The 13188-nt window shown below is 36.9% G+C and overlaps 1 protein-coding gene across 1 annotated transcript; it reads left to right on the forward strand.

The window, feature by feature from the left end:
* The first annotated feature begins 147 nt into the window (after positions 1-147).
* On the forward strand, positions 148-9870 carry LOC145770497 (ras-related protein M-Ras-like). Its single transcript, XM_082582164.1, has 6 exons — positions 148-370; positions 1037-1096; positions 1673-1766; positions 2473-2572; positions 3470-3549; positions 7486-9870. The coding sequence occupies exons 1-6, from the start codon at positions 178-180 to the stop codon at positions 7553-7555; spliced, it is 597 nt and encodes a 198-aa protein (XP_082438290.1). The 5' UTR covers positions 148-177; the 3' UTR covers positions 7556-9870.
* The last annotated feature ends 3318 nt before the right edge of the window (positions 9871-13188 follow it).

A 13188-nucleotide genomic window follows, 5' to 3' on the forward strand; every position in this document is an offset into this window, starting at 1 on the left:
TTTTAAAATTATAGACAGTAGATAGGCCTATAACAGATTTGCAATAATTTTCCTGTCATGGATTTACTGTCTCACAGAGTTTGGATTGAAGAAGATTTTTTTCCATATTGACTTCTATAGGATTTTTAAATTCATGCGTAGGTTTTCGAACTGAATTTAAAACTAACTGCCTGTGCAATGGCTGCTGTTCCAAATCAAAATGAAAATTTAATGACTTATAAGCTTGTCGTAGTTGGAGATGGTGGTGTTGGAAAGAGTGCATTGACAATACAATTTTTTCAAAAAATGTTTGTTGAAGAATATGATCCAACAATAGAAGATTCTTATATTCAACATACAGATATCGATGGCCAGTGGTGTATTTTAGATGGTAAGTTGTGGTGAAGTCACATATGGCAAACTGGTAGGGCGATGCTAAGAGGTCAATGCTTAACAAATAGTATATATTATGTTTCTGGGTATTTTAAGTATCATGATACGTACCTATTATCTGTTGTTGGCCTTTAGAAGCATGTATCAAGCTTTTTTATTTGACAGTTTTAAGTGCCATATTTTTAAACTTAACGAATGCATGCCTCAGTAGTCAGTAGTATAAAGTTGTTATCAGTTTACAAATTCAAGACTTGCAGTATTGTTTCTTTAGCAAATAGACAATTAAAATGCTATTGTCAAATCATTTTAAACAATAATGTGCAGTTTCTGTTGCAGAATATCTATTTTTTTGTGTCTAGAAGTGTGCAAAAATGAAACTCAGATAAACTTTTGTGAGATATATATACATAAAGATGGAAAATATGTTTAATTGTTTATAATATATAGCCTACAATAGGTTTTTGCTACAAGAACTTTTTACATCACATACTGTGTGTGCTCACCAACAGCATATGGGTAATTTTTTATTGAAGAATGACATTTTTTTCAGCTACCTAGTACTAAACACTGAACTACCAATACTGAACAGTATTTACTTATGATTGTACAGTACTTAAATACAGACCATTTGAATTTCAATCTAACTTTTGCATTTGTTTTTCAGTTTTAGATACTGCAGGTCAAGAAGAGTTTAGTGCAATGAGAGAACAGTATATGAGAACAGGTATATTTTCATAATGTTTCAGAAGTTATATATATATAAACATTACTGGCTTGTGTTTCTCATTTCTTTTTAAAAGCATTTCTTTTGGTAATGCAATTTGTACACAATACAAACATAGAATAAGTTGAAAATGTTGATGGTTTGCAATATTGTTTTAAGTGGACAATACAAATATACATACCCTTGTCTTTCATTTTTGTTTTTTCATGAACATTTTGTTGCCAAACATTCACTGAATCGCTTTTACACCACATAACATGAGAGAATGGTTTAGATTAGATAGTATTATATAATATGTTGGATATATTATAGTCTTTTATTATGCTGTTTGTAGCGTTTGACACTATCTGAAAATCATTACAAAAATTTTCAAACATCTCGCTAGGAAATGAAAATGATTCCATGTGGCAATAATGTTAGCAAATTGCTATAGCCATGGAAATAATTTAGATATATATATATATGTTGCGTTTAGAAGAATTCTTTTAAGCTGATTAGAAAGCAATTCAATATATATAGCTCTTCTGTAGCCATCCTTGCTATTTTCTTCGTGTTGACATTTTTGTTTCATTCCAGGAGATGGTTTTCTTATAGTTTACAGTGTCACTGATAGAGCAAGCTTTGATCATGTTCCTGAATTCCATGACCTCATTTTAAGGGTAAAAGATGAGTAAGTAGAATTTCAAAATTTTGCTATTATTAACAGCATATTTTTAAGGGTCTGCTATTATTCGGCGAGTCCGATTCGGCGAGTCCGATTCGGCGAGTCCGATTCGGCGAGTCCAATTCGGCTAGTCCAATTCGGCTAGTCCAATTCGGCGAGTGCCCTATTTGGCGAGAGCCCTTTTCAGCGAGTTCCCTATTTGGCAATTTTTTTTAAATTATCGGGTACCGTAGCCTTATTATCATTGCCGCTTTTACATCGATTTAACAACGCTAAACGTTAAAATAAGACCCCTAACCCCAACCTCTAGCCCTAACACCTTACCCCTAACCCTAAAACGGCAATGATAATTAGGCTACGGTACCCGATAATTTAAAAAGAAAATTCAAAAAATCGCTGAATAAGGAACTCGCCGAATAGGGCACTCGCCAAATCGGACTAGCCGAATTGGACTCGCCGAATCGGACTCGCCGAAACGGGTCATTCCGTATTTTTAAATGTACGTAGCCATGATTAGCACAACTAATTTATGGTAGGCTATTAATTTCATTTATGCTTGGAAATGACTTTTTTTTTTTATTATGTATATATTACAATTGCTATATTTTGTGCCTTGTTTTGAGTAGATTGATATTCTAAATGTTTTTTTTATATATATTTGTTTTTTTTCGAATTAAATGCAGAATCCTTTTTAACATGTTTTAATTTGCAGAACTGCGTTTCCTGCGTTGCTGGTTGCAAATAAAGTCGACTTGATTCATCAACGAGTTGTGCAGGAAGAAGAAGGAAAAGAAATGGCGAAACAATTTGGTGTACGGCTTGACTATTCATTCTTAAGATAACATTGCCCTGAACTGTTTTGGACAAAATTTTAGCATTTAAGGCAGTGGTTCCCGACCTTTTTAGGTTTACGGCACCCTACAGAAGAGAAAAATATTTTGTGGCATACCAACAATTTTTCACCTTGAATGCAGCAGGTTGTTGGAACAAACCTTAACCGTTTCATACGAAAAACTTTAAAAAATGGTGTTAAAAAATGGTGTTTGTAGTTTCTCTACTTAACTTTCAGCTTTGATGCAGTGTGAAAAAATAGACAAGTTTGCTTGTTGTGCGTGCCCTTGGGAAAGGTTTTTGATAATACCTCATTCAGAAATCAACATAGTAATAGTAAAACTTCTGTTTTACTCGGAGATTGAATGCCACTATGAAACGATATTTGATAAAAAAAAAGTAAAGTTTACTTATTTCAAAGTCAGTGTGAAATTTAGTTTATGTTACTGCTCTTCTCTAAGCAGTCAAAATGGGCAAAAACCTTTCCGTGCACAGCTGATAGCATTCACCTACTGAACTACAAGACATTCAGCACAACTTAGCCTGCAGATATTGATTGTTGCATTTCAAAGCCACAACAGTACAACCGTGCCACACTAAGAATTTGTAACCACGAAACATCGTATGCGGTATAACAGAAAAGTACCCGTAAATTATGTCACAAAAACAATAATGCATGAAAATTTTATCAGCAACAATGATGTAAGCTAAATATTTAAGAACAGATAAAAGATGAATATATGAGAAATAGCTCGCGGTCCCCAGAGTATTGTAAGTGGCACTCCGGTACGGGACCACTGATTTAGGGGATAATTTTAGTCGTTTTTCACGAAAGCGTATTGGACGTGCAAAACTATGACCATTATGATTTATTATAGATTCCCTACATAGAAACAAGTGCCAAAGACCCACCCCAAAATGTAGACAAGGCGTTCCAAGACGTAGTCCGAATTATACGGTAAGCAAAGTTCAAAGGAATATGTTTATTTGCTTTCACATTAAGGTTATGAAAACCTTTCTTAACTTACGATCATTGAGGTGTTAGCCAGTCCAGTTTTTCGATTTGACAACCCATCGTGAAGACTGAGATTTCAGTATTTCTAAAAGTCTCACTTTGATTGATAAATGAAACTCTCCATTTTCACTCAACTGCAAAACCTAAAAAAATATTAGCAAGTCTAATTAGCAGATTAACAAGGCACTGGTTCTCTGCAGCAACAAGTGCTGCTTCAGAAATCACGATGTGTTCCATTAATTAGTGACTCTGTCATGCAGAGAAGTTTCTTTCTGCTCGCTCTTAGGTAGATTTGAAGTTCTTCAGAAAGTTAAAAAGTATGTCTTCCTAGTCCATAGAAATTTTTCCAATAGTTATGAATGAGGCGCTGCGTTAGATTGGCTGGACCATTGACTGATTTTGTTGCATAATCGAAACAAAAAGACGCAAGTCATATTACATTTATCTAAATTCGTTGCAAACATCGTGCACTCTCCTCTAGCTGGAGTCAAACTGGGAGTGAAAAAGTGTACTCAAATAATTGGACTTAATAAATGATCATGAAACCTCTTTGTACTGGCGGTTGATTAAGAAACTTTAAATGGTTTAAATTCGATTTGACGCAGTAACAACTCGATTGTATCAATTCAATATTATAATGAATGAACTGTCAACCAGTGCGATTCTTCACAAAGCCACGTAAGACTTGAGTTAAATATATACAGAAAGTAGAATATTACTTGCATAATGAACGACCCACAGCTTAAATTCACGGATTATTTGCAAAACATTGACCACGTGCGTGGTTTCAACAACACATTTTTGTACAAGTCGATGTGAATATAGACTACGGTATATTTTTTACTGATGTTTAGGGTAGTTATTATTTGACTTATATAACTTAAAGTGAACTCAGTTATGTTCGGAAACTTGAATAATTTATTGATAAAGCTTTCGCCGACGCAAACCTGGACTAACGACAAATAAATGCCGAACACGCCCATTAAAAAAACACTATATTTTTCTGTACAATATAATATTTTGTGTGAAAAGCATTGCCCTACCTGCCAAGCTGATACAATCTGCAGACTTTACCAAGAATAGCACCTAAATGAACGGGCTCTACAGTAGGGTGGAGTGAAACATAGGTTAAAAATGAAAGTTGATAGAATCAATCTGTAATAGTTACTAAAAGTTGTGATGTGGTAAATGTATTCACATGCTGAAATATTTTTGATTTTGATCAACGTTTACGTCTGCCGCAAGTCCATTGAAGTTTTCACTGGTATTTTGGAGCTATGACGTCATCACAATTAGCAGATCGTCACTTTTATCTAACTTCTACCTTCGGTACTTCTATCTAACAATATCAGAGTTGTAAATTACACATAAATCGTTGCAATGCAGTGGAAAATACGTCTTTTAGAACGCTTGTTGCATGTATATGATCAACTGATAAGAAAAAACACGGATTTTAAGCTATTTTCTTCAAATTTCTGTTCCTTTCACAAGTTCATCACCACAGTTTAAGCAAGTATGTGCAATGAAGGTAAAGCAAACTACAGTAGAAAAGTGTTTTTCTTAATATGACAATATTGAGATTTCGGTTGCCTGTTTACTTTTGATCCCATATAAATATTGTAAACGCTTTTTAAATCATCAGCTTATACAGTACATGGGCGTTGGCAGAAATATTGCAGGGGGAGGGGGCAAACATCTTTTAAGCCAAATTTCATCTTGTGAGCTACAACGAGTGCAACGTAGCTAAGTGTATTGATGAAATGTAACGTAAATTTGGACGGCACGAGCGAAAACGTTACAATTAAAGATATTTCCAAGGCATACTTAGCGATAGTTTCCGAAAGCGCGAAAAAATAGTCCTGGAAAAATGTTGGTTTACTTCGAAGAAAATTGGATGAAAAAGATATTATCGCCCAAAGGTAAGAAACATTTTTGAAAGTATCGTTTTCATAAGGAAAGAAACGTTTATAAAACCCAAATCCAGGGGGACAAGTGCCCCTCTCTGCCGACTCCCATGAGTTTAAATCTCATTAAGCACTCCATTTGCCAAAAACTCTCGTTTTGTAGTGAATACAGGCATTTCTAATTTTGACTGCAGTCTACTTCGAATGAATCCGTCCCGTTGTTTCTGACCACACTCCGCAGATGCTGCTTCAGTAACGAGGCGCACGGCCCTTTCCATGGCTTGCGTGTGATACGGATAGCTAGGAAATTCAAGCTCTGGAGCTGCAGCATCTTGAATGAAGGACATTAACTGACTCTCCCGTATGTCTCGAGTTAGCGGTAGTTCATATCTCTCTGTATGCTGCCAATCAATCAGTTCAAAGTATTCGTTTGCTTCAAAGATCAAGAGTGGAACTTTAAAGAGACGAATGGAATCTCCATGACCTTGTTTTCTGGAAAGTATCCTTCTCAGTGCTAATTTTCTGTTGTACAGACGTTCATCTACCAACATCCACAGCAATAGGTTCTCTTGGTGAGCAAAAAAGGCATTTCGGTTGATACCAGGGACAACTATTGCTTTTAGTTCAGCGCTAAGACAGCGCGACTTTTTAACTACGTGAAACAAAGTGTTTAGCTCCTTTACAGTAAGTAGTACAGGAAGGTTGCGTTTTCACTGCAAACCACGTTGGAGCGTATAACTTGGCAATGTAGGCTACTCCACCAAAAGTTTCCTTGCTTCAGTTGTCCCATTAGGTCATGACGATGTCGCCGCCAATGTGCGGGTTCAACTATGGCAGGAGAGACTGGCAGCCGGACCGACATTGGCCAATATGGAGCTCACACCCATGGAGAGCCTTCCTCCCAGAAAACGTGAACCGTGGAAGTATTGGCGATGCCTCAACCGCTTAAGAACTGGTATTGGCAGGTGTAAAACCTTGATGAGACACTGGGGGTATTCCATGGGGAGCACAAGTTGCAAATGCGGACAGGAGCAAACGATGCAACATCTACTCGAATGCCCTGACCTAAAAGCAAGGTGCTCTGCACAGGATTTGGCCGAGTTCAACGATAGAGCAAGAGCCTGCGTGATGCTCTGGGCTACGGCCGTGTGATACACGATGAAGAAGACCAACGCTCTCAGATTTTACAGGGATTGTTTCGTGAAACATAAAGCTTCAAAATGCGATTGGTTGTTGTCAGCCATCTGGAGTGATTCATCTTTCTTGGATTACAATAGGCAAGCTTGGCATCACAACGCCCTGAGCTAATTGCTTTACAGATGCCATACAAGTACAGTAGGCTACTGCTGGTCTGTGCTTAAGCTCACGTCAATTGAAGGCAGTTGAATATCAACAGCCTCAAACTCTGTGACTGGTAAACTGTCACAGTCTTCAAGTTTTTTACCAATGGAGCCAGAAAAACTTAGTGGACCAGATGTAACTCCATCAAGATAATGCATCAAGTGTCTCAGTGGTAATTCATTAAAATGCAACAGACATACAAACCGCTGCAATGGCTTTTTCAGGCCCTTTTTAAGAATTGCATATTTCCGATTATGTTGCTTAAATGGACTAATTGAATCGTAAGAAATATCCTCTATGACGTCACATGCGATGGTTTTGTTGCGGAAAAAAATCTGAAGCAAATTGTGATATTTAGTCAGCACATCCCTTGTAATCTTGAACTTGCTTGCGGCAGACGAAAACTTTATTTTAAAACGCTGAAATTTTCAAAGCTTAATAGTCAAGCCACACTACAACTTTTAATCGCTATTACAGAGCAAAAATCAAAATTTTCTTTTTTCACTCCACCCTACTCTACAGTGCTCCGCACCTAAATATCCAGACGCCACAGTGTGCGCGCCTATTTGACATGCGCCTAAAAGACTTGCTCCCTTCAAAATAACAAACATCTTTCCTATTTGCTTATTTGCAGACAACAGAGTGTTCCGAAGGATCATAAACCGAGAAAAGAAACTTCTGGTGGCTGCTGTACGATTCTTTAAATCTAGAATTGTTTCGAAAAGCTACGCACGGGTTGCGCGCATCCCAAACAATGCAGACGGCTCATCCGCGGAAGAAGATTTTGTTCACCCGACGAAAACGTGCAGCATTCTTTTTCTGTTAAACCAAGTCATTCCTATGACGAACTGTAGTGCAATTCATTGTACTACTTTTTATGATTTAATTTGTACTTTGCTGCTGCACAGCAGCAAACTCATTTTCAAATCAAACGATGCGTTTACTCTCATGCACAACTTGACTTGTTGTCAGTTCATCAAAAAGGAGTAGCCTTCTTACAGCAACTGTAAAAGACTTTACGGCTAGTTAGTTTGAATTTCAAATTTACGTTTACGTTACGTTTCAAATTTACGTTAATTTCCATTTACGTTAGTTTTCCATATGACATCGTGGATATTTTTTTTCTATTTTATTGGAAAGTATTTGCAACTTGATGTCCGTTCAACGATCTTTTCTGCTTGTACATTTTAACATTTAATTAATTTTCCAGTGAAAAATTTGGTGCATTGAAAATTTGTTATACAGTCCATGCTAAAGGTGCGTCGAGACTTTTTAAAACGAAGTATTTCTTACACAAACTTATCGATTCAATATTCGTGTGATTTAGAACTTTTCGATTTATGATTTATATTGTCCAGTGAGAATCATCGCACAAAGTTATGGTTTTTAATCGTTTTAAATGCCAGGATGCTTAACATAAACGTCAGTATACAAGACCAAAACTTTCTCTTGATACAGCGGCCCGTGGAAAGTTTCAGTTTGAAATTTAAAACCTGATTTGAATGCAATCAGCAGTAAAAGCGGTAAGCGTCACTTTGCCAACGTTTTCTCGATGGTGTCAAAGCGGACATTTAGATCATGTTCCTAAAAACATAGCTGACTTTCTCCATGGAGGTAAAGGAATGTCACTAACAGCTAGATACTTGTGCATGTTTGCAATCTTTGAAAACTAATTATTGTAATGCAGTCTATACGTTGGTATATCTTCAGGTTGGCATGGTATAAAGTACAGTATTTCTTGCAGTTCAAACTTTATCTTGTTGCTGTACTGAAAGCATAACGGTTCACTATCTTTTCTGAAATGTCTTCAAAGGGTATCACAGTCTTTAACATGTTTTTATTACTGTATTTCACTTTTGATTGGGACCGGTTTGAGGATTCGCAGTTGCTCTTTCGCAAATGACTCTTTTATTGCTTCAACTTTGTCTCATGCCAAATCAACTTTGATTTGCGTATTTCTGTTTCAGTTGCTGCCCAAGAGATGATGACTTTTATAACTCAAAACTATGTTGATATTGTATGAATTTTATGTTTCTTTCAAAGCATGCCTTTTGTTTCACGCGTGTTCTTGTCTTAGCTTCTGTTATGGAGTGCAAGATATTTTCAAACACTTTAATCGGACTTATGTCTATGTAACGTCAGCTGATATTAAATCAACTTTATCAGTTAGATTTAAAAATTTTAAACGTAATATTTTTCGCATAGAAAACGAAGACATATACTATACTTGTCATATTATCCAACTAGCACATCGCTTTTTTTACAATCATTGCCTGGTTGTCTTGAAAATGCAAATTTGAGTTGTTTCAGCCCTTTTTCTCTTACTTTTCTAATATTAACTGTTACATTGGTGACGATCGACGCGTCTTGTCGTTAACTCGGTAAAATAAATCCTTTGCCTGTTCTGCAGTCTAGGTGTGTTGATTTTTTTTTCGGGGAAAGTAAACAAAACTATGTGTTCATGTCAGATCCGTTTTTTGATCGTTTTTATTAACGGTATTGTACTTAAAAAGTGAGGCCATGTGCGGCGATTGTGCGTTTGTAACTGCTGTTGCCTACAATGCAATTAACATCATTGACTATTCGGTAATTCCTTTACCTATATCTTGTAGCAACGATTGTGTTTTCTTTGTGCTTTAAGTTATTCTTTATATTTAATCACGTGTCAACACGTCATTGTTGCAGGTTGCTCGCTGTCGATATTTTTTCGAATTTTCATCAAGCTACCTTGTTGACTGGGCGAGATAGCAACTTCAGTAGTGATATTGGACCCAGTAAAAGATTGAGCAAATATCCAAATTTGCTTTAGGCTACACTAAGTGGAATCGACGTTGTATTTATGAAAGGCGATACAGCTGTCCCCCGCACTTATTTCCTTAACGTCGACATCTGATTTTATGATTCGTTGTTGAAACACTTTTATGTCGATAATAAAGCAGACCAAGAAAATTTGTACTTGCTCTTCGTATACTGTATGCTTTGTTTTCAAGATAGCTTCAAGAAATAAATGCACATTGTTATGCCGAATTTGCAAATATCTGTATTTTTCGAATTGAAATAACACAATTAGAAAAAACACAATTTCCTGTTCATTGTTTAACTACATATGCAGTATTCATTGAACATTGTTGTTCATTTCCTTCATCGGTAAATTCGGTCACTGTCGAGTGTCGATAGCTGCCATCAACAGTCTGGAATCTCTGTTCAGACTTTGCCGATGAAAGATAGTCGCATCCAAGCTTCACGTCCCGTTCAGCTACATCATTCACTACTCTCACAAAATTGTATTTTTGTGAGTTATAAAGTATTGGAAGTCGCAAGCATCTGACAAAGCCATTAGTTTACTTGTGGTCGTCCTACACTTGGCACTGAAAAGTTTGGGTGTTCATCAGGAAAATTATCGTTTGTAGCTCTAGTTGCAACGTCCATCTGATGAAACCAAACACAAACAAGTTGATTTATTGCTTTCCTGACGTTTCGCACACCATGACAATGCGTCTTTTCAGAGCGGACTGAAGGCCCTGGATGACGAGAGTGTCGAGTGGCTGATGACATCATGCCCAAACATATAGTCCAGAAGAACAGCTCATACGACGAAGAAGAGCGAATAAACACACAAAATAAAATTTACAAAGTTATATAGCCTGCTGCAATGCGGTTGAAAGCAAGAGAAAAAAAAAAGTGATTTTAAAGGTTGACCAAATGATGTGTGACCAGTAACTTTCCACGTTTGACGAAGTAAAACTTTCAACATTGAACATAAAGTCGAAGCACTGGAGTCAAACAGAATATCCGAGACGAAATTACATCGTTTCCAAGTGTGCTCAATTAGGCATGAATCGTATAAAAATTATTTTGGTAACTTACATAACCTATTATTCTTACTTCACCCTCATGTGGTTATCCAATTTTGTTATCTGAACAGTGTTTGGGATCAATTTTGACCTCACTGTGCTTGTCACACAAATGGCCAGGTTTGGCAGTAGGCTATTTTATGGTTTAGTCGTTGGCAAAGAGAAGGCAATTCATCGCAGAAGCAAGTGTGAACTATGCCAAGCCTTTGCTTGAAGAACACAGTGGTGTCAAAATTGAATTCAAATCACGTTAAAAAAACAAAAAAAAAATTAACATTTAACTCAGTTTAGTCATGCATTCAAGACAGTTAGTGCAGGCCCTTAGGGGCAAAAATGAGCATCTTTAGGCTAAACGTGTTACACGTTGTTTTTTTGCATTTTTTTGTAGTTGATGAATCTAACTTCAATTTTAGTGGGTGCCGCAACTTTTTGGGTCACGTGATCACCCCCAAATCGGGGATTCCCCCCAAGTCAATTTTGAGCCCTTTTCACGGCATTTTTATGCAATTAGATACGTTATTTTTTTACATTTGGACTGACTGCCACTACAAAATACACGAGATAAAAATGACACAAAATTATGTTATTAATGACGTCATTGTGACGTCATGTATTAATTTTTTGCTTGTTTTTTTCTTATTGTAGTCGCTTGTTTGTTGTTGGTGTTACTTTTTTGGTTACAATAAGTTACCAATGGTTTTTCAACTGATTTGATTAGTATTGAGTGTCAGTACTAACATATTCAAAATCTTAAGGAATCCAACTTCCGGAAAGTGGTTATTTTCAAGATAGCTTCCAAGATGGCCGCTAAACCATTAAAATAACATAGTAAATTGAAATAACTAGGTCATCATATGACCAAAACATGTAGTTTTGATGTCTATATCTAGGTTTTTATACCCTGTGAAGTCAATGAGACTATTCTCAGAATTGTTGAATTATCTGATAGCCTATAAATTCAATATGGCAAACCAAGATGGCCGCCAAACCATTAAAATAACAGTAAATTGACCATAACTAGGTTATCATATGACCAAAACGTGTAGTTTTGGTGTCTATATCTAGGTTTTTATACCTTGTGAAGTCAATGAGACCATTCTCAGAATTGTTAAATTATCTGATAGCCTATAAATTCAATATGGCAATCCAAGATGGCTGCCAAAACAATTAAAAATGTACAATAACAATGTATTGTTTATTAAAAAAACCGGTAAATTTCTATCACAGGGATTTCTATATATATTTGGGTTAACTGAGCAGGCATAAAGAGCTCATACGATGTGGTCATGTAGACTCTTGACATAATCAGCGTAAAGAAAGCAAATGGATCAAGTATTACTAATGCTCATCGCTGTCACTCTCGATGTCATCGTCTGTGATTATGTGATTGCTGTATGGACACATGAACCAGTTTGGCATGGTCCACATCCAGCATGGTATGGTAGCACATATCTCCGGCAACTACAGTGAGGTGAACACGATTCGCAATTGCAGTGATCATTTTCAGTAGGTTGTCCGGGGCAGCTTTCATGTCCGTCATGATTGGAACCATCTGATTATATTCTACTTTCCATCCCCAGTCTAGAGCATCCATACCATTGTCAGTAGCCTACCCATCCTGACCATAATCTGGTAGTAAACTCTGAGGCAGTGGAATGTGGTAAAGGATAATGTAGGTGGCAAACGTTCAGGGTGAACAAAGGATTTGGCTGTTTTAATTTTCTTGACCAATGTATTGTATCGCTGTGTTTCTAGATTACTACTGCCATCGTTGCCAAACATAACGGTCATAGCTTTGTTTCCAAGATCCTTAATGATGTGGCCTGTCTGATTTGGGAGAATAAAGCAATTTGCACATTCTTTGATTATTGGTTGACTTTTCACTAGTTTCTTGAAAGCGTCTTCTTCCCGATACCAAATATCCTTGACGTTGAATCACAACCGGTGAATGCATGAATGAAGAGAAGCTGTGAGCATAATTATGTCTGGTCCGATGATTGCTTTAAGTTTGTTGATGTCGTGTATCTTGGTTGCGTAAGCCTTTTCGGAGCGGAAGTAGAAGAAGAAGAAGTTCTTTTATTTTGCATCATCAGCACATGCGAAAAGAGCTCTTTAATGTCTGGGTCAGTGTCAGCATAGCGTAGTATCAATATTAAAAGGTCTGTGTCTTCACCAATTAAAGTCGTACTATGTCGATGAGGGCTGTCCATCTGCCGTCTTGACGATGTCAACATCTGCATCACCTGGAGCGTTCATCACATTGCAGCTTCTATTCCTCAGTTGAGCAGAAATTAATCCTTCCTTGTTGGAAGCTCGAGGCATGAACTGCTCCTTCTTTCCAATGAACTTGGTGTCTACAGTAAAGTGAACAACCGGGTGGACGTTCATGCCGCGTCTTTGATGGGTATTGTCTTTGATAGACGGACCACCATATCCATCAAAGACCACCGTTGCTAAGCGATAATGACGAATGGTAAAATCTG

Source organism: Aplidium turbinatum, chromosome 1, assembly GCF_918807975.1.
Source record: "Aplidium turbinatum chromosome 1, kaAplTurb1.1, whole genome shotgun sequence".
Lineage (NCBI taxonomy): Eukaryota > Metazoa > Chordata > Ascidiacea > Aplousobranchia > Polyclinidae > Aplidium > Aplidium turbinatum.

Bases quoted from the DNA above. Each gene is read 5' to 3' on its own strand.
- LOC145770497 (XM_082582164.1), top strand. From the start codon at position 178: ATGGCTGCTGTTCCAAATCAAAATGAAAATTTAATGACTTATAAGCTT. The intron at 1,097-1,672 runs GTATATTTTCAT...GTTTCATTCCAG, and splicing joins AGAACAGTATATGAGAACAG to GAGATGGTTTTCTTATAGTT. The intron at 1,767-2,472 runs GTAAGTAGAATT...TTTAATTTGCAG, and splicing joins ATTTTAAGGGTAAAAGATGA to AACTGCGTTTCCTGCGTTGC.